Consider the following 20,666-nt stretch of genomic DNA (forward strand, 5'->3'; position numbering starts at 1 on the left):
AGGCTAGACATGGGGAAGAAATTTTTTACGCTGAGGGTGGTGAAACACTGGCCCAGGTTGCCCAGAGCGGTGGTCGATGCCCCATCCCTGGAGACATTCCAGGCCAGGCTGGACAGGGCTCTGAGCAACCTGATCTAGTTGAAGAAGTTGAAGGTTTGGAGGGGGCAGCTGGGCTGGAGACCTCCAGGAGTTTCTTCTGGCCAACTTGGCAGTGACACTGTGGGTACAGCCACCCAGCAGCAACGTATAGGTCAAGAGAGCCTTTTGCTACTTACAGCTGCCCTCTGCCATGATACAAACTAATCCGACAAAAGTGGTTTTCTGATAGCATGGTTGGGGTTAGGAGTTTTTAGGATTTTACACATACATGTACGTTCATGTAAACTGGGATGTGTGTTTTCTTCGTGATCCCCTTAAAAAGCCAAGTCACAAACCTACTGTGCTGTAGACCAAAACCTACCGCACGTTTTTTAAGGAGTTTACAGCTATTATTGAAGTCAGCGGGTTCTTTTTCAGCTTTCCGAGAGTGGGACGGATGCCAGACTGAGCCTGGAATAAGTGAGGCTGATGGCATTAAGACAAACCTTGCTCAGACTCTGTCTGTGACTTAAGGCCATGGGTGAGCAGTTTGAATGCCGAGCTGTGAATAAAGAGTGATTGAGGGGGGTTGACTGTGACAGTGGCAAACACTAAACAGACTTCTCGTATCTCACAGATTTTGACTTACAGGAACCTTGTTGAGCAAAACAAAAATAACCTCAGCAAACAGGGTAACCTAACTGGAAAAGGCTGCCTTCCTAAGCACAGTAGGCAAAGGCAAAGTACAAAGAAAGTACACAGCTTATCAGAAATATCTGTAAACATGGACCAGCACTCATCTCTGTGTTCCTCTTACCCTGGATTGACAGCTTCCTTATGCATTTTAACTGGAAACTGGATTGAAGCAAGCTGAGGAAAAAAATAAACAAAATAGGGGTGATCCTAGAACGCTTTTTAGAGCCTAGGTTATGATGCCAATGCATAAAACGAGGCCTAAATAACAAAGCGAAAACACACCCCTCTGCACAAAAAAACAGGCTTTTAATTTGCTTTCTCTTTTCTCCCGTCATGTACCCATGAATCACCTTCACAGCCAGAGGCGCCTCGAACGCACACGCCTGCAAGCCTCCGAGGCCAACGACCTGTTTGTAAGACAAAAACAAACGGCAGCTGCATTAAAAATAAAAATAATAAATTAAAAATAAAGTTCGACCCTCCCCATCTCGACCAGGAGACCTCCCCATGCCCCTCACCCGGCCCGGTAACTGCTACAGGGTCGGCAGGCGCAGCTCGGGAGGATAAAAGCCCGCGTGGGGCGGCGGTTGGAGCCGTTACCTCAGTCTCCTCACGCAGGTGGGTGTGGGGGCGGCGGGAGCGGCCTCCGCTCGGGCGGGTCCTGCGAGGCGGCGCAGCCACCGGCGAGAGGCGGGCGCTCCGGTGCCTCGCAGGACCCGCCCGGCCCAGGCCCCTCCTCAGCGCCCTGGCTCGCTCGCAGCCTCCTCTCCCCTCTCCTCCGCAGCGCCATGCGGCTCTTCCCCTACGCCGTGGTGCTCCTGGGGGTCCTGCGCCATGGCGGTGCCTCGGGTGAGTGCGGCGCGGGGCATGGGGGGTGGAGGGGGAACGTACTGTAGGCCGTGGCCGCCATTAGGCGGCTGGAGGGCCGGTGGAGCCTGGCTTGTACCGGGGAAGGGGTGTTTTTGGCCGGGTTGACGTCTGGGAGGATGGAGGGGAAGAGGCTTGTTGCGAGGAGGGGCCTGCAGAGCCTTTTTGGGGGTGTCCCAGGCGGCGGTGGGGCGACCCGCTGCTGTCTGGCGGGTTCGGCAAGAGCGAAGATCAAAGTGAAGATCCAGCTGTCTGCGGAGCTGGAGAAGAGTTACATACTCATGGTTATCTTAATCTTTGATGTGGGCAGGGAGAACCCATTCCTCCCCCTCCCCTGCTTTTTTTTTTCGTTTTTCGTTTTTCCGCAGCTTAATTGCGATGAACGCCGTCATTTTAACACTTACATAGATCTGCTAGGCTAATTTTAACTGTGCTGTTGCAGCGATACAGCTCAGGCTGATGAGTCTGGCGTAGAGTCGTATTCCTTCTGAGGAAATAAGGTGGCATTCACTAGCCATGAGTTTATATGAGAAAGGGAACAAGGTTAATAGTGGCTTTTTTTTTTTAACCACATGCAGGTGGTCGTGGGTTCCCAGCACCCTGTGAATTGCGCATTGAAAGTCACTGTCCCTGTGAAATTAAAGAAATGAGCAAAACCCCCTAGAATTTGGAGCTTGGTTCCTAAAAGTACTTATTGGCGCTGCTGATGTAGTCTGACTTTATTTGGCCTTTTAAAAAAATTCCCCTGTGTTCCTGCATGTGATTAAAATAGGCATCCAGTGGTAAGTGTACTATAGTGAGTATAGCTTGTGAAGACTTAACACCAGCTTATCTTTTTCTGGTTAAACTCTTATCTCTCCAGATAAAGGAAAAAATAATCAGTTTCCTTCAGAGATCATTCAGATATAAGCAAGCAGTCCCTTATGTTAGGGATGATGCAAGCTTCCTGTTCTTAGTTTTTCTTTAGCTTTAAACTTGCCTCTAATGAAGCTTAATTTTTCAAAAGGAGAAATCTACTCTTGGGGTACTTTGCAAAGCTGCAGACAGTGTTAAGAACCAGTCTCACGTGTGGAAGAGACAGCTTGTCTTCTGGACTTGATTGAAAATGGGTCATGTGTTGAGTCACTTTTTTTACAGTATGTAAAAAAAGCAGAACAAATATGGGACTAAGCAAACTGCTTTGCCTTGGAAGAGCCTGTTGCCTTCTTTCCTTGCAGAATTGACGGTGGAAAGGGGAAAGTATTTTCCTCATGAAAAGCTAATAAGCTGTGTAATTGGTTTACTTATATCTAGCTGATCATTAGGCCCTTTAAACAAGGACACTTGCTTAATGATTCACTTATTTGAAATCGTCTTGTGGTTATTCAGTCTTGGATGCCCAGGTTTGCAGCGATGGGCTCTGCCATATCCAAACACTAGAAGATTCTGCTTCATTTTAAAAGTGCTGATAAGTAAAATCTGTCCATGATGGCTTATATTAACTCTTTGTGGTTCTGATGGGCTGCAGCTTTTCAAACTTCGTATATGTGCAGAAGTGTTATCACGGTTCTTACTTCACAGTGAGCTCCACCTTCCTGAAGCAGGAGTGAAATAGGCCTTGTTTGCTACATCCAAGCCAGGCTGTTTAATGTTGGAAAAACTAAAGCGAGTTTATAGTGTAATGAGGATTGAGCAGTGCCCTTTTCATAAAGGGAGCTTATCTGGGTGAACATTGTTTGTGCTAGCTAGTTAGTCTGTGCAGACACAACATTTAAAAATAAGAGGTTCACACAAAGCTGCTGAGCTCTCTGAATGCACTGGTCACTTGCATCTTGAAGCCTTGTTTCCCTGATGCACAGGTGACATCTTAATTGACAGTGCTGGCAATGTGACTGAGGCCAGGTCTTGCATGTTCTGGCTGTTAATCAGGATTAGGAAAACTGTAAGCAGGTGAGGCAGGTGGTACTTCCTTCCGTTTTCTAGCTGTGGAAGACCTCATGACCTCTATAACTTGGTGGACAGAATAGTCTTCTGGGATGGGAGCGGTGCAGTTGGTGAAAAGCCATGTTCTGTGGCACTGTCTGCTTTAAGCATCAAACTCTAAGCATGAGTCTTAATATGCATGCAATTAAAGTTTAGAAGGTTTCCTAAATCTTGCTTCTTTTGGAGATGGGGTGGTTGATGTATTTGTTTGAGGTTTTACTCATGTGGAAAGACAGACACCTTGTAGCAGGGCTCTGCTCTGCATCCACATAAGCATGGTCCTGCAGGTCTGACATGACATGGCTGCTGGCACTCATGTTTTTCCTACTCAAACTGGTTTTCAGTCTGACCTTGCATTTCATCTCCAGTAAATGTCTTCATGTGACTACTTGTTGACATACTGCCTGCACTGGAAGGTTCTTCTCAGCTCTCAAAGCTTATGTAAGGTTATTCTGCCTATCCACTGTAAGTTGGTTGGCACAGAGTAGAAATGCATTTTCTTTGACTGTAGAGATCCTCTTTGTCTGACACAAACATACTGTTTGAGCACAGCTTTGTAGGTAAAGACGGCTCCTGCATGGGCAGCAATGGCACTTCTTCAGTTATGTTTCTGAATGGAAATTGAACTGCTACGTGTCATCAAGAACCTCATATGATTAGTTGTTTATTGGTGATGGGGAATGGCACTTGACTGTTGGAGACAGAAATGTGGTTTACTTAAAGCATCAAATGAACCAGGAGCTTGGCACTGACTCAGCAGAATGGAAACGGTTCAAGCTGGCTGTTGGTTGTTGGGGAAACTGCATGTCACAGGGAAGGGATATGAAATGCTGAGCCTCTGTAGAGTTGACTATGTTTTGTGTTGGGCTTTTTTTGTTTGTTTTTTAGGGTTTTTTTTAAGTTAAGAATAAGGACTTTTGATTTTTGGAAGAGGTCTGAGAGGTTCAGTTCCTTTGTTTTTTACTGGGTTTGCTTTTATTGTGGGAAAGAGATACAATGTGGAGTGAGAGAGTAGACTGCCCACCTCTGTTCATCAGTTCTCTTTCATATGCTGGAATATCTGTGTTCCCGTTCTAGTATTGGTGGTACTAGTATACTGAGCAACACACACTCACTACTCAATCTTTGCTCAGCTTTTTTCAGTTTCAATAATGCTGACTTCCTTTAAGTATGTTTTCAGTTTATTATCTCTGTAGTAGTGAGGATTCCTCCCTTGTATCTAACCCAAAACTGCTCTAACATGCATTGACCATCATGCTTCTATATAGATGGAGAGAAAGAGAGGGGGTAGCCTGGCATCTTACAAAGTGTTTACAGACTTCCATTGTTTGAAGCAAGTGAAGCAATCAAAACAGCTGAGGATGCCTGGATTTTGTTCTTTGCTCTGTTGCTGACTTGCTGGGTCAACTACCTCACTTCTGTGGTAGCAGCATCTCTGCTGCATGTACTGCTGAATCTGCAGTCCTGTTTGGTGTGCTACCTTCAGTGCCCAAAAAAGCTTGCATGCTGTGGCCAGTACTATGTGTTCGTGAAGGTCTTGGTGTCTGATCTTCAAAGCTGTGTTTGACAACATTGAACTCTGTCTAGCTGAGGTAGTATAATACCTCTGAGACCTTGCAGTAGCAATGGGCCTGATGAACTGTGATTTGGTTAATTTGTCTTGTTCTACATGTTCCCTTTCTGCCTCAGAGCACTGCCAGTGACTTTTTCAAATGACAGAAGAAAAGAAGGCTTGAAAAAAGCTATGGTCTGTGACCACATAGCAATTGCTCTTCCAGCAAACTTATTTAAAGGTTCTCCTTTTAGTCATCTTTCAAGCCCGGCTGGAAGTGTGGTTCGAGGAGCATGTGAACAACAAGCTGAAAAATACTTGTCTGGTGGATGTAGCCGTTCTTGTTCTTCAGCCTGAATCTATGCTCTTCTGTCCAGACTTGGGTTTAAAATGTATGTCACATGTACTGTTTTAGGAACAATTATGCAAACAGTAATGTAGAACACTGCCTTAATTTACCTCAGTAATTAAACTTCAGTGCCTCTGACATTTAGAGTCTCATGATCATGTTGAAGTAGAGGCTGTATGTCTTGCTGACGAATCTGTTCTGGTTTATGCAGAGGCCTCGGGGTATGAGTACAGAGTAGAGGTGGGAAGTAAGACAGAGCAATGCAGGTTTTTTCCCCTTGCTGTAGACCAAGGGTGTCAAACTCATTTTCACCAGGGGCAACATCAACCTCACGGTTGCCTTCAAAGGGCCAAATGTAATTTTAACACTGTGTAAATGTAACTACTTCTACGCTGATGCAGTCCTAAAATTACATTTGGCCCTTTGAAGGCAACTGTGAGGCCAATGTGGCCCCTGGTGAGAATGAGTTTGACACCCCTGCTGTAGAGCATGGAGAGGATGTGTATGGTCTCAGCTTTTACCTTAAAAGAGCATTTAAGTGTGAAAATCTCACAGTTTGGGCAACTGTGCTGAAGTTCTTAAAGATCAAAGAAAATATTTTTTCCTACATTCAAAGCTCTCACTCCAAGTTTGAGTATATAGGTATGTAGTCTGTGCCTTTGAATACTTTTCTTTAGCATTCGTGCTGCTAGTTGCATTTCTGGTAGAACTTAAGCACTAGGGAGGAAAGAGTTCTTGTGAAGGGGAAGATATCTGAATGCTGCACCAGGGACTCTATCTGAAACTGAAGAATACTCAAAGCTTGCTCTATTGGTAGCTCTAATTTTACATTAATTACTGTTTGACAACTTGGAATAGAAACTTTTCCTACCTTTGCACAGGCTGCAGATGATGGGACATCACCCTCCTAAGTAGTTTATGATCCCCGTATTTCAGCTGAAGTTTTATTGGTGATGCAGTATCAAATTTTGGGGTGAGCACATAAGAGATGAAGTTAGCAGGATGAGATGAGTTATACTTTTTCTGCCTTTCTTCTTCTGCTGTGAGATGAGTGGAGGAAGCGTGAGGATAGGAGATCACTTCTTTTCATATCATCAAGAAGCAAAGAAGCTGGTCCAAGATGGCAGTTCTTGGCAGGGGAGAGTGACAAATAACAGGAAAGGAGTACAGAACTTTGGATGAGAATACTGTATGCTTTCCTTTTTTTGGATGGGAGACCACCTGAGTCGTCAGCAGCAGCATATATGAGATGGTGCTGCTGATTACTCTGTGCTTCTGTTGGAGTACTTGACAGTATCAACCATTTGCACCAGAAGAGGGAGCTGCTTTGAGGAGGTACTGTGTATGTGTTTAGGCTTGATAAGTTTTAGGACTGCTGGGCTACTGTCTGTGCTCTCAGGGGGAATTCAGGGGGAAAAAAAACCAAACCTGAAAGGCACTGTGCATGCTCTTCAAGTATCTAGTCTGCCTTCTAACCAACAACAAAAGAATCTTGTGACTTCTGTATAGCTGCTTCTCTTCCATTGATATACCCTGTACCTCAAGAGCCCAGCGTAGGGAGAAACCAGGCTTTCTTGCAGGACTTGAATGACAAGCCAAAGCTGATTCTCAAAGAATTTTATATCCTGGGTCATGTGGTTCTTTTAATTAAAATGACAGTGGATGATAGGATTATGCTCACTGTAAGAAGTGGTCTTGGTAGTGTCTTGGAAAAATTAGTCAGATTTTTAGATACAGAAACTGGGATCCAGCAGTCCTAATATTCAAGAACAGTGTGGGAGCAAAAGACATGTGAATAGCTGAAAGAGTTAGTATACATATGCAAACTACAGATTTGACTGTTTTATAGAAGTTGATTCCAGCTCCCATTGCTTGGGGGTTCACCCAGGAAGTCTCACAGGTATTGTGCAAGTTGGCTGGCTAATACAAGCATATTTGCCTGTATTTGCCAGAGAGCAAGTAGTTCTCAGTATCCTCTCTTACATACTCCAGTGAATGTTGCTTGCTACTGATCACAGGAGCTGATCAGCTGCAGCTGTTTGCTGGAGCTTCAGCTGTATCAAATACTGAGCTTCTGGCAGGAAGTCCTGCCCCATGTGCTTAGATGAGTGCTGGGCTGCATGGTGACTTCTTTAGCTGTATCTGGTTTTTGTAGGTACAGCTCTGTGTGCAGTAGTCTCTGAAACCTTAATACTGCTTACTGGATGAGAGCAGCATAAACCAACATCTTGCTCTGTTCTCAGCTGACTAATCTCAGGCTACTGGAAGCTTCTTGGCTCCCCTTGGTAAATGCTTCCCCCTGGACAGAAAAAAAAGTCTCTTTTTGTTTGTTTGTTTTTTGTAATGCAGGTCTTCTTGAGCTGTCCTTGGGAAAATTCAGAAATGTGCTACTTAACCAGACCAATCCAGTGGAAGCTGTAATCAGGCACATTGCGAGCAATGTGACTGTTGTTATTTTTCAAGTACATGCCCAGAAAAGCGATGTGGTGATATCCTTTGATAAGGTATGGTAAAAGTGTCACTTCTGTTCTTCAGTGCTAATTTTCTTTCAACAAAGGACTTGGCTCTGATACATGTAGGAATATAGAACTGAAGCTATATAAATATCTTACCTGCATGGCTTTTAGTATTTTAGCTTCAGAAATCTTTTCTCATACTTATATGTCATAGCCACTATTTTGGAGGATGGAATTTTGAAGGAATTTCAGAGCTGGCTTGAAAATGTTTCAAGGCTCTTTGGTTTGGGTGGAAGTGGTGCTTTTGTCATGTGACTGACTACTATCCATCAGCTTGTCAAATTAAAAACAGATTCATGATAAGTATTTGTCAGATACCTTATACACTACACATGATGACTTTGGGATGTTTAGTTATCTGCTGTTTGTGTCTTGGATCTAATCACTACAGTTATGATGTCTTGTTACCCCAGCTGCTTGTCCTGAATCTAACTGGTGGCACATGGATAAATTCCTCTGTAGTACTCCAGTTAAGGCTTCTACTTCTAGACAACAATATAAGCATTCCTACTGCTGTACACTAGCCTCAGGTTGTCCCATCATTGTTGGGATGCAATCCAAAATACGGATTTTTATGGTGCTGTGAGGCTCTAAGTGGTATTTCAGCAGAATGTACACTAAGCTGAAGGTAGTAGATGGCAATCTGACAGCTGTCATCCAGTTTCCCTCTCCTCATCAGTATTTTCCTAATGAGAATATACTGAGTGCCAGAAAGTATCCTGGGAAGCTTGTAAGATGAATAACCTGTAACACAAGTCACCCAGCTCAGTCATCTTTGTACTGGTGAAATGGCAAGGATTACAGGGTCAAGGCATTACTATTACAACTATTCAGTCTTTGATTACCACTGATATAGTCTTCTGCTGTCAGTTCAGATCTTTTTTGTATTTATGGGCCTTACCAGGCCAAGGACAGGAATGTAAAAATATGGCTATACTGCTTTTAGGGCTGGCATGCCCCTAGAAGTATGAAACTGAGACAGACTTTAATCTGCCATGTCTGAAGGGCTTCCTTACAGTGTTGCCTCAGATAACTGTGGCCTTCTTGGACAAAAGCATGTTTTCCATGCTGAAAAACAGATTTTACTGCAGGTCAATTGGTTGTTCCAGCTGCATGAGTGTGATACTGTCATTGTTGCCTGATATTTCCTCAAGACCCCTGGTTTTGAAAAGGGTGGGTGATGGTGGGGATTGGGTCAGTAGCTGACCTGGCCTCAAGCACTTTTGTCTGGCATGGCTAGTGTTAAGCCAGCTGTCATACAGTCATCTCCATTCTGATGGAGACAGTGAGGTGCTTCCGCACTTTGGTTGCCAGAATTCTCTTTAGTGCTATCTCACAACTTTTTGTGAGGGATACTTCAATCCTTTTACACCTTTACTAGTCAATCCACTGTTGTGCAGCAGTGGACTTCAACTAGCTAGATTTCTCTGCAGGTTGTTTGTGATTATCAACTCTTTAGTTGTCTCAAACTTATCACTTGTGTGTTTGAGCCTGAGCTAGGCAGTGTGTGGTGTCAGAGGCAGCTCCCCCCCTTTTTTTCTTAACGTGCTAGTTAATGGCTGACTACCTCATCTGTGGTAAGTGACACTGGAATGTGTGCCCTACAGGTTTGTGACAGGAATGTGACTCCTATGCAATACATCAAGCTGCGGTAGAAATCTTCACAAGAAGAATTGCTTGTTTATATAATTTGTTTCTGTCCAGAATCCATCTATGAACAGCTCAGGAACTGGAGTAGACAAAGGACTGGTTTCCATCCTTCGGCCTCAACAGAGCGTATGTACATGGTACCTTCGGTCACTGGATGCTAGCCAGGTGCTCAGCACAGCTATCTCTATTCCCTATATGGAGAAAGGTATGTTCTTACTACCTCTTAAGGGATACCAGCTCTGCTTACTACAGATTAACTGTGAAATGAAGCTTTGACCTTTCAGAGGTGATATTCTTATATGGTGTGAACATATAATGGAGATGCCAGAAATTCTTTTGGAATGGGCTGAAAAAGTTTAGCATCACTACTGAATAGTCATGTATACGATGTCATGTATATGATGTGCTCTATGGTTTTGTCATGACTTCAGCCTTAGACTAGAAATCTTCTGGGCATACGTCAGGACCTATCTTAGACTGTAGTGAAACCACTTGTCTTGTCTGCAGGACTAGAACCTGACAATTTTCTGTGCTCAGCAAGCAGATAGTGCCTGCAGCAAGTACATGCATTGTTGAGGTCTTAAAACTTTTTTCATGCTGTGTAAGGGGGAAGTGAAAACTACTACAGTTATCTTTTCTGTGTTCTAGATCCTATTCCTGGAGGCTGCAATCTAGAATTTGACTTGGAAGTGGATCCAAATATTTACCTGGACTATACATTGGTTGATATACGCATCAAGTTTGCACCTGCAAACTTGGGATATACCAGGTATGTGAAAATCTTCAGTGCACTGGGCAAGGCCTTCTTTGTTGTGCATTTGGTCAAGATCATAAAAGAAGTTTCTGCTGAAAAGGCTGACCATCCAGCTGCTGGCAGAAATCTTGTTTGCTGCAACAAACTGAGAAATCAGGAAAAGGAGGGGGAGAGATAATACATGAGAAGAGAGATAAAAGTTGAGAGTTGCATCTTGTGGGAGAGGTGGTGCAACCTCAGATGTGCAAGCAGTCAGCAAATACTGGATCTTTCCATTCCTCAGAATGACTTAATCTTTTTGAAGAGCAATTGTGCATCATTGCCAGTTTCATTCCTTTACTGGTACTGAAGCATGATAATGACCTAGAGTTTTGTTTAACATTGAGCCTTCAAGTTATAAGGCATTATTTCCTGAATGGTGCCTGATGTCTTAGGTGATAGGCAAAAAATGGAGAAGGCTATGTTCTGTATACATAGCATGCATGGAAAACCAAATAGTGATGCTACGATCCTTGGTTGTTGTGACTTCTTGGAATTCTTGTGCTGGTTCCTTATGCCAGCTCACAGGAAGCCTCTGTAAATGTAAAGGCAGGTACCAGCACAGATACTACCTACGTTAGAGTATTTCTGCATAATACTGCTCTAGACTGTGCTTCTAAACACTTACAGCTAGTTTTGAATTAGTTGCTGGTGTTAACTGCTAAAGAACAGAAGCCAAATAGTGCCAACTCAGACAGGAAACTCTTGAAAAATGATGTTGAGATCCGAGGGCTTTTGCTGGGCATGTAGCTGATCTCTTTTTAATTGTAGAGGAGCAAACCCACCATCCTGCGATTCAGGGACTGGTCAAAACTCCAGGTGGCGACTGCACTATGATGTCTACCAGTACTTCTTGCCAGAGAATGAACTTTCTGAGATGGTACTCATGAACCACATACGGAAGATGTCTGAGGTGGAAAGTATCGAAGCTAATGGCATTAAAGTAAGTCTGAAGCACTGGTGTACTGGGCATGTGACGGGGCACTATCTGGAGTCTTTTCCTCTTTGCTTATCTTCCTTGAATGGTGACATAAGCAATCTGCTGATGCTTCAGGCTTCTTGCTTGTGTCTGGGGTTTCTGACTAGGAATTATATGGTGAGTGATGGATGCAAAATGGCAATCACTCTCTCACTCTCTTGGGACAGGTGGCTAGTTAGCAGAGCCCAAAATGTGGCAGAACTGAGGCTTCTTGGAATGGACTCAGATATTAGTTAGATGTTGGTGACTGGTCTGTGAGATGTTGCTATGTCTTGTACCCTTTTTTGTATTAAACAAGCTCTTATTGTGCTGTCTTCCTGCTTGCTGAATATGGCTTTAGCCACAGTGCTCCCTCAGTGATGTTGAGTCCAGCTTGCCTCTAGCTGTACTGCCCTTGAGTGCCTGCATGTCCAGAAATAGAGCCACTTCTGACAAAGATGGATAGTTTCTTACAATGCCTGATAGATGCTGGAGTCTGGCATCCTCACATGCTGAGTATTGAGCAGGGAGTGCAAGGAAGAGGGGAGAATATAGTAGAAGTGGCCTAGAAATGGGCACAACTTGGAGTGGCATAAAGAGATCTGATACGTGGGAGCAAACACATGCTGCATGTTTACCTGTCCCTCAGCAAAGGGACTGGAAGGGACAGAGGGGGAGAATCTTGGTGGCCATAACCTGTCTGGTTTTGCTAGGGAGTAGAATGGCAGCCTCACCTGCTTCAGAGGCCAGATGTGGATTAGTAGACTGGCAGGTTCCCTGAACTGTGTCCTCAAATGGGGAAGAAGGAGCAAAACATGAGTGGGAGAACTTTCTTCTCTGTCAGAAAACATAGTAATGTTGGAGGAGGTAGAGTCTGTCCTGTAAGCCTTTAATGTTTCAATTGGTAATACTGAAGAGGGTTCAGGATAGGAGAGGTCTTGCCTGGAGTTCTTGCTGATCATCTTCCTTGGGCTGCTGAGGATTGCCTCAGCTTCATGGACACATCAGCATGCTATTGGTAATGGTGACAAGCAGTTCCTCGCAGTTAAAAATATTCTTTGCTGTTCCAGATGCTTACACTGACAAATGATGACAAGACCAATGTCTACTTTTCCTCACTTCCTGGACAAGGCGTGATCTACAATGTCATAGTACGGGATCCTATTTGGAATACGTCGTCTGCATACGTACCTGTGCATACATATGCCTGTAGCTTTGCTGACCTAGTAGATAACTGCTCTACTCTCAGTAAGTTGGGACTTGTATGTCCTTGTCAATTCATTTCAAGCTGCTTGTGCTCCAATAAGCCAAATGGTGCTTCTGAGATTTTTTTTTTTACGCAGGTGTAGGAGCTGTTTGTTCCGCATTGGATATATTTTGTTAATTCATGATGAAGTCTACCTCTTGATTCAGAAATTCTAGAATGATAAAATAAGACTAAGGAAAGCTATTAGCAATTAAATCCTTAACTTAAATGAGGTTTAATTTGTGACTTACTAATATATAACTTCCAATTCTGCAGTGCCACTCTGGGTTTTTCCATTCGAATTGGATATATAATCTTAAATAATTTGTAGGACTATAGATGCTGCATGTGAAACTAAGCTAATAAAACACTAACTAGATCAGGGTCCAGCCTGATACTTTTCTAACTGTGCTGGTGCTAACAGAAATCAGTAACCTACAAATAATTTGAAAGGAGATAAGTCAACTAAAATAAGCTTGAAGATAATACCAGCAATAGTGAACTGACTGCAAAGTTGTGCTACTTTGTACAAAGTCATATAGTGATAGAATTCAAGTAGAAGAAGAATAACGGGTAGAATGTGGTTCATAAAGATTTGTTCTCCTGATTATTTTCTTACCATATACTGCAACACAGTAACTTTTCCCAAACTTGGTATTGTCTTACAAAAACATGAGACAAAAAATTGAGGCTAAAACCCTTTTCTATAATTTGGTGAACAAGGAAAATGTGGTTTTGTTGTTTCAAACAGTTTAAGGAAGATTTTTGCCTAAGAGACAGAGGTGAGACATACTGGGATGCTGATGGACCTTGCTGTTGTGTGTGAAGTATATTAAAGGGGGAGACTATGGTGAAGGCTGCAGTGATAAAGACTATAGCTGCTGCCTGGGTCACTAATCCTGTAGCACTGATTTTTATAGATGGGATGTCCTTTTTTTTTTTAAAGCTGAGCAGAGGATTTTCAGGTAAAGCTGCATCAGTATTATAAATGGCAAGTTACAGCTACTTAACTAATGGTTATTTAAAAGGCCAAAGCTTCTCTAAGACGGAAGCTCTTGATTTCTTAAATCAGACCAGAACTACTTCAATATTCTGTTGGAGATTGTATCAAGACAACTGTTAGTTCAGGCATTGTGGATCTGCTCCCATGGTGTGTGTGAAAAAGTGGCAGCTATTAAGTTGTTAGTATGCTCAGTGACAGCAACTGGACCTTATAGTCTCATTGTTGGGACTACTAGATGGAATGATCTAGTACCCCTTTCTTTCTCCTTGTAGGCAAACTCTCTACCAAAGTATTCTTCACTGCTCTTGCTGTTCTTGGTCTTTTCACTTGCTTTTTTGGACACAGATTCTGGAAAACAGGTACTGTGTGTGTGTGGTGTGTGTAGGTGGTGTGTGTTTTTGTTTTTGTTTTTTTCCCCCTCTTATGTGTCTGGTTAGAATGTCATAGATGTAACTTAGAATAGTGGTGTTATTACTAAGAATGACTTGATAGTGATTACAGTGTAAATTAGATCCACTGCTTTGCTTTAACAGGGTCGGAGCTTTTAGGCAGAGTAAGAAGTTTCTGGTATTCAACAGGAACCTAGAACTAGGGTGCATGCTGGGAGTACATAGATATTAAATATGTAATTTTTTTACTATTTTAAGTGCTTAAGGACACCCCTGTCCAGTTGTTGTCTGGCTTTCCTTTTGTGCTTCTCAGCCAGTGAGCTGAGGTGTTCCTTCCCCATTGTAACACAAAGATGTACTGAAGTGGGCTTTGTATGAAGTGATATGACAGCATACTAAATATTTTTTTTTTTCCTCTCCTCTTCTCTAGACTTATTCTTCATGGGTTTCATATTCTCAGGATTCTTCTTCTTTGTATTCATTACGAGGGTAACTGGCCTTGGTTATGATGGTGAGTAGATCTGTTGGGATACCCCACACTCTTCCTGAAGTATTGTTGTTACGAATACTATAAGTAAAAATCTCAGTTGTGCTTGTTGGCAGCCTTAGGAAGGATAAGAGGATACCTGTGTACTTCAACTGAGCTCTGATTACTGTAATAGCTTAATACACAACAAGAGTAACTGCTGCTCCCAACATCAAATAGTGAAGTGGAATTAATAGCTGCAACTACAAAAGACAAATTTGAATATCTATCCAGGAAGATATGAGTTTTTAGGAACTCTGGAAATTTGCAACATACTTCCTTCCTACTTTCATAATGGCTGAACATCAGTTTCAGATCAAATGCAGATCTCATCTATAAAATGAGGGAGTGAAAGTTCTGTATCCTGCTTGTTACACTGGCAAGAATTAGTTCCTTTTGTCTTTTGTCCTACCTCATATAGTTACTCTTTTGATATGTGTGCATTTGCTGCTGTGACCGTAACTGCCCTGGGAACTCAAGGTCCTGATGTACATACTAGCAACACTTTCGTTCCATCCCTATGCCACTCTTTCAGTAGCACACCCTCAGTTGCAGACTGGAGTTGAAGTGAAATGCATGAAGCACAAATACTGGTACTCATCCATCTAGCTTTTTTTTAGGAATTTTTCATTGGGTAACAAAATCAAGCACATAACTAAAGCTGCTGAATATGTTATTGTATTAACTGAAGCTCTTGTAGTGTTGCCACAATTCTTAGTTTGGAATTTCTCCTTTTCTTTTTCAGTGCGTCTTATTTTGACAGCAGTAGCTGGAATTATTGGAGGTTTTTTCCTGGTTGCAAGCTGGTGGAGATTTGGCTCTGTCCTGCTTGCTATGTTCATTATTGGACTTGTGCTGGGATTTCTCTTTTCATCGACCATCTTCTTTACTCCACTAGGTATGTGCTGAAATGCTCTGCTGCAAATTGCTGGCTATTGAGTGAGGCATTCCTGCTGTATTACAGGGACACTGCAAGGCTCTAAGATGAATGCTACTATTTGGTTTATGAGTGCGATGTTTAACTTTCTCTTTCCCGTGTTGGGGGAATAAAGATATAACTGAAGCCTTTCAGGTGTGCTGTAATTAAAACTACCCGGGAATCTGTGCTGGTGGGAAAAGGAAACTGCTTATTCTGCAGAGAGCTTGCTGAGGCTCTTCCCAGCTAAGCTGCATGCCTTCTGAGAAGTCTGTGACACCAGCTCTGCTCCAGGCAAGTACTTGCCGTCTGTCTGGTGCTCTATCTGGAGCAAGTTACAGTAGAAAATCTGCAGTCTAACTTGGAGGCTTCAGGCATAAAGGCATCATGGATTAAGAGGAGCTCTTGCTGTTATCTTTTACTAAGCTACAGTGCAAGGCTCTGGGAGTGCTGCACTGTAGGAGACAAACTTGTATTTGCAGCTGGATTGACTTTATCAGGATCTTTAGGATGGTTTTGCTAAGAGAAACAATAGGTAAATCACTTAAAAGCAAGCAAGCCTGCTGAACTGGAATCCCTCATGGACATCAGTGCATCAGCCACACTGCTTTCTCTATTGTAATTTTAAATCTCAAAACTCCTCTACTTTAGATCCCTTGGTGGGGCAGTATTTCATTCTCCATTCATCTGTTTGACTCAAGCCACAGTTCTGTGATAATCCATGCAGTCCCTGGTTGTTCTTCATTAAAGTAAAACAGTGGCTCAGCTGGAGCTCAGCTTGTCCCTTCTGTTTAATTGACAAGCCTTAGAAAGCAGAGGGAGCAGAGTAGTGTCTGAGTGACTTAATTACCCTTCTGGCTTTAAGAAGAGTTTGTTGCCTTGTCTTGTTGTGATGGCTGCACTTGCACTATACTCTAGAGTCAAACTTGCATAGCTAGAGGTTTATCATTTATAAACCTCTATAGGCAATAAAATGACTTATTATTGGCACAAGTACACTCATACTTTTTGTTCTTATCAGGTAAGTAATGTGTACCTCATCAAAAATCTTTCATGGACAAGATCTGCTGTTCCAACTTAGTACAGAACCTATACTCAACCGGGACAGTCTTTTTCTGTTCTTGTTTTGAGTAATTGTGTTACAATGCATCTTAAGCAATCAGCATTTGAGGTCAAAAGCTAAGCTTTTCAACACTCTGCTCTAGATTTCCCCCAAAGATTCTGTACATTCAGAAAAAGCCCACCCCCAACCAGTTACAAAACAGGTAATGTTTTGCTAACTAGTAAACTACATGTGGTGTCTTTGCAGGAGACTACAGGGTCTTCCGTGATAATGTTGTGTTCTGGGTGACCTTTTCTTCTGTAGCTTTGATGATTCCAGTGCTTTTTGTTGGCTGTCCAAGAATTGTAAGTAATGTGCACTGTCACCTCAGGAGGAGGGAGGAAGGGATGTCAGACTTCTTAATGCAAAATGTAGTCCTGTGGGATATGTCTAGAAGTTTTAACATAGCTTCATGAAGCTCACCACAGGACCCAGGTCTAGGGAGTTCCTGTTCAGCCTTTCTTGTGCTATAAATGGTCCATAAGCAAAGGAATGACCCTTTGCCACATTGCACTTAGTCAACTTCTGCGGTCTTAACAGTATGTCTAGATAACAGGTGTGTGCAGGCAGTTTCTTGTAGGCGAACTGAAATAAAATACTGCCTCAAGGAGGTGGGAGTAAAGAGTGTGTTTCAGTCTCTCGTAAAGCTGCATTTTTCTTCTCCCTCTCTAGCTGAACATATTGGCATCTGGAATAGTAGGCTCTTACACAGTGATCCTAGCTATTGCTTGTTACATCTACACAAGTCTTGCTTATATCACCTTAAACCTACTCAGAAGGGTCCTCAATGATTACTTCAACAGAGCTTACACCAATGTGCCTTTTCAAACAAATGGTGAGTGCTGCTCTTAAGACTTAGTTTTTTTAAAGAAAAAAACACTGCCTTTTTGGTTCTATTGTGAAGAGTGAGTGTTGAGGGTTGGAAGGGATGAAAGGAGAACACAGTCAGTATGGGGTGAGTTTTAACACCCAGGTGATAATTTCTAGTCCTCCAAGAGAAATACTTGGTAAACTTGAAGGCACCAACCTTCCAGGTGGTGTTATGTGACAAAAGCCCTTGTGAAAGTTGTTTTCTCAGGCTTGGACTGCCACCTCGCTGAGAGTTTGCGGAGTGGGCACTCTGACAGCCTAATATGGTGACTCAGACTCATCTCAACCCCCTGTGTGTTCTTGCCTTTGCATGGACATACTCCAGGCAAGTGAGGACACAGAGACAATACTTCATTCCTTTCTGCTGCTAAACTCATTCAGTGTTTATGCTTGGGAAAGGAAAGAACGCTCTGCTTTGGTACACGAATCTGTTTTCTCTCTTTCAGACTTCATTATCCTGTCAGTGTGGACAATGCTCGCTCTCAGTGGAGTAACTGTGCAGCTTCGCCGAGAGCGAAGTGAAGTGCCCTTTCCACCACACCCCTATCTCACCTGGAAGCGGGAAAGAGAGCGCAGAAGCACCAATGTGTTAGACCCCAGCCATCATATCCCTCCCCTAAGAGAGAGGATCCATAACAAGCTACTGCATATCAAAGAGTTTTTTCAGAAGGAGCAGCCGGCTGGAGAAAGAACTCCATTACTTCTGTAACCTGCCAAATAACTGATGGGAACCGAGAGGAAGAATCTAGGAGTGGCAAGATGAGTGATCACTATCAAACCAGCCAGTGGTGCAGGATTTACCACTGACAACTTGTCCTGTTTAATAAGACGATCATATTTGCCCAGCGTGGAAGAAAAGTTATCTATCCGGTACACTACATGCCATTTTCTGACTCTTTCTTGAGCAGCCTGCTCAGCCTGCTGTAACGTGCATATGTCTAGCTGTAGAATCTTATAGTAATGGTCAGGTACAGGTATTTACCTTGTGGTGGTCTAGTTTGATGTTTTGGTATGTGAAATATAAAACAGCCCTTGGAAAGCAACCTGTACAACGCTGGTTCCTCCCTCACAGTATGAAAACCACTGCTGGAATATTGCCTGACTCACTCCTGAAGGTGAGCAGTCTGACAAATTCTGTGAGGGATGAGAAATAAGGACCGTACACACGAGTAGTCCTTCTTGCAGGAGCTGGAGTATCACCTTCTAATATAGGTACAAAATGTCTGGCTGCAGACACAATTGTTTCCAGGAAGTATTACTGAGCCTTGCAAGCTAAACTAAGTGACTTTAATTTAAACTGCACTGAATTAACTGTTGTAAGTGTGCACACTGGGGCTCAGGAAGTGGACCTGATCTGAGATAAGACTTTTTCCTTTGCTTTTGGATGGTTCTGTAGCAAGCTGGTCATCTGGTCTCTCCAGAGATGACTGCTAAGAGAACACAAGTGGTTTCCCTCGTTTTCATGCTGAACAGCCTGTGTCTTGTTTCTGCTCTGGTATCTCTTTTTTTTTGATGGTGCTGTCATAAAAGAAAAAACTAAATAAGCTTTGTGTAGCAAATGGCAGTTTTTTTCCTGGAACTGTTCAAAACACTATTTTTATTTTTAATCAATTTATCTTTTAATTTTGCCTTTAAGGGGTGAAAACAGCATCCAGCTAGCAAAATACTAACCAGGATCCTTGCTGACTGATTGTGTTCCGTACAGGTTTAGATTGTATCTGCCCGAAGCAGAATGTAGTACAAAAAACAGATAAGAGACCACTCTTCTGTTCAGCAGAGGGTCACAATCTTGTGTGCTGGCTTTATTCACTTCCTTCAAAACAAAACAAACAGCTGTTTTCAACATGCAAACTGGAGCATTGTGGGTTGGGCTCACATAAGCACACAAGCAGCCTTGAGGCTGTCCCTGGTTTTACCTGCCTGTGCCCCCCATGCCAAATCGTGGTCTTCACGTTCAGTGTTTACGTGGTGATCTGTCATGCATTACATGATGGTTGAAGTCTTGTGTCCTGTACTTTGATACAGGTTATGGTGGCTCTTCCTTATTCTTCTTGCTCTTTGTACCTTTAGTGTGGGCAGCAAAGTGCACAGTCCTTCCTGTCAGAAGGTGAATGGCTGTTCTGCTACCTGAACGGAACCACCATGTGTCAATACCCTACTGGTGGGAACTTAAGTTCTCAGCCACCGCTTTAAATTGTTGGTAGTAAGTATGTAAGAAACAACTCTTTATAAGGAAACTGGCAAAAGAACTTTGTCTAGGAACTTAATTGAAAGTTAAAACACCCTGGCAGTAGAAAGGAATTAATGATTTTTAAATGACTCCGTTTACTGGCCATTTCTCTTTAAGGAGTGAAAACTTAATGACATAGTATCTGAGGTGACTGAGCTCATCTGATATTTAGAGACAAATGCCATGATTGTTTGGACCTGGAACACCTGTCTCAAACAGCTGAAGTCTTGCATTTGGGTCTTGCTTCAGTGTGCTGTTGGGTGGCACACAGGGGTAAATGAGCAGCTCTTTCCCTGGCCTCTGGCAGACTGATGCTCGCTGACTGCCCTTACAGCACTGATACTGAGCATGTCTTTGCCGTATTTGATGGCAAGTAGCAAACACTTATTGGATATAGAAATGCTCTTAACCATGTTTACCTTTTTTTTTTTTAATAACTGCTGTGATTAACATTGTGGAAGAAACAAGTTTAACTCTAATTTTCTATATCTTTTATAATAAAGGTGTCTTTTGAAAGAATATTGGAAATAAATGGGTCTCCTTGAATTCAATGATGCTTTTACAACTTAGCTTCTGCCTTTGGTATTGTAGGGATAGTTTGTTTTGAAAAATTTCTTAGCCTCTCAAGTGATGAGGTGGGGGGAGCTCTTACTGTAGTTGCAGTGACACCCAGAGGCTGAGAGTGTGGTTATGTTCTGTATGAAGGTAGTGAGGAAGTGCATGGTCCAAAGAGGCTTTATAGATATCTCTCTCTATATATATATAGATAGATAGATATATAGCTTTATCAGATGAGGTTCTAGAGAGCAAAGGAATAGTTGTCATCTACTTCTTGACTGGAAAGTAGTCTGCAAGATCATGTGGGAAGTCTGTGGCAGAACTGGGCTTTGAACTCTGAGATCCTGACTTGGAGATTATGCTGTGTGTGAGTTGTTTTGTTTGGTTGGTTTTTTTTAATACTGC

General features: G+C 42.8%; 1 protein-coding gene across 1 annotated transcript; it reads left to right on the plus strand.

Annotated features, from left to right (window-relative positions):
* Positions 1-1,469: 1,469 nt before the first annotated feature.
* Positions 1,470-20,159, plus strand: TM7SF3 (transmembrane 7 superfamily member 3). The gene is made up of 12 exons (XM_065642608.1): positions 1,470-1,623; positions 7,854-8,008; positions 9,725-9,875; positions 10,319-10,439; positions 11,235-11,406; positions 12,492-12,669; positions 13,943-14,029; positions 14,490-14,570; positions 15,331-15,483; positions 16,811-16,908; positions 17,276-17,438; positions 17,920-20,159. The coding sequence occupies exons 1-12, from the start codon at positions 1,563-1,565 to the stop codon at positions 18,180-18,182; spliced, it is 1,683 nt and encodes a 560-aa protein (XP_065498680.1). The 5' UTR covers positions 1,470-1,562; the 3' UTR covers positions 18,183-20,159.
* The last annotated feature ends 507 nt before the right edge of the window (positions 20,160-20,666 follow it).

This window comes from Caloenas nicobarica, chromosome 1, assembly GCF_036013445.1.
Source record: "Caloenas nicobarica isolate bCalNic1 chromosome 1, bCalNic1.hap1, whole genome shotgun sequence".
NCBI lineage: Eukaryota > Metazoa > Chordata > Aves > Columbiformes > Columbidae > Caloenas > Caloenas nicobarica.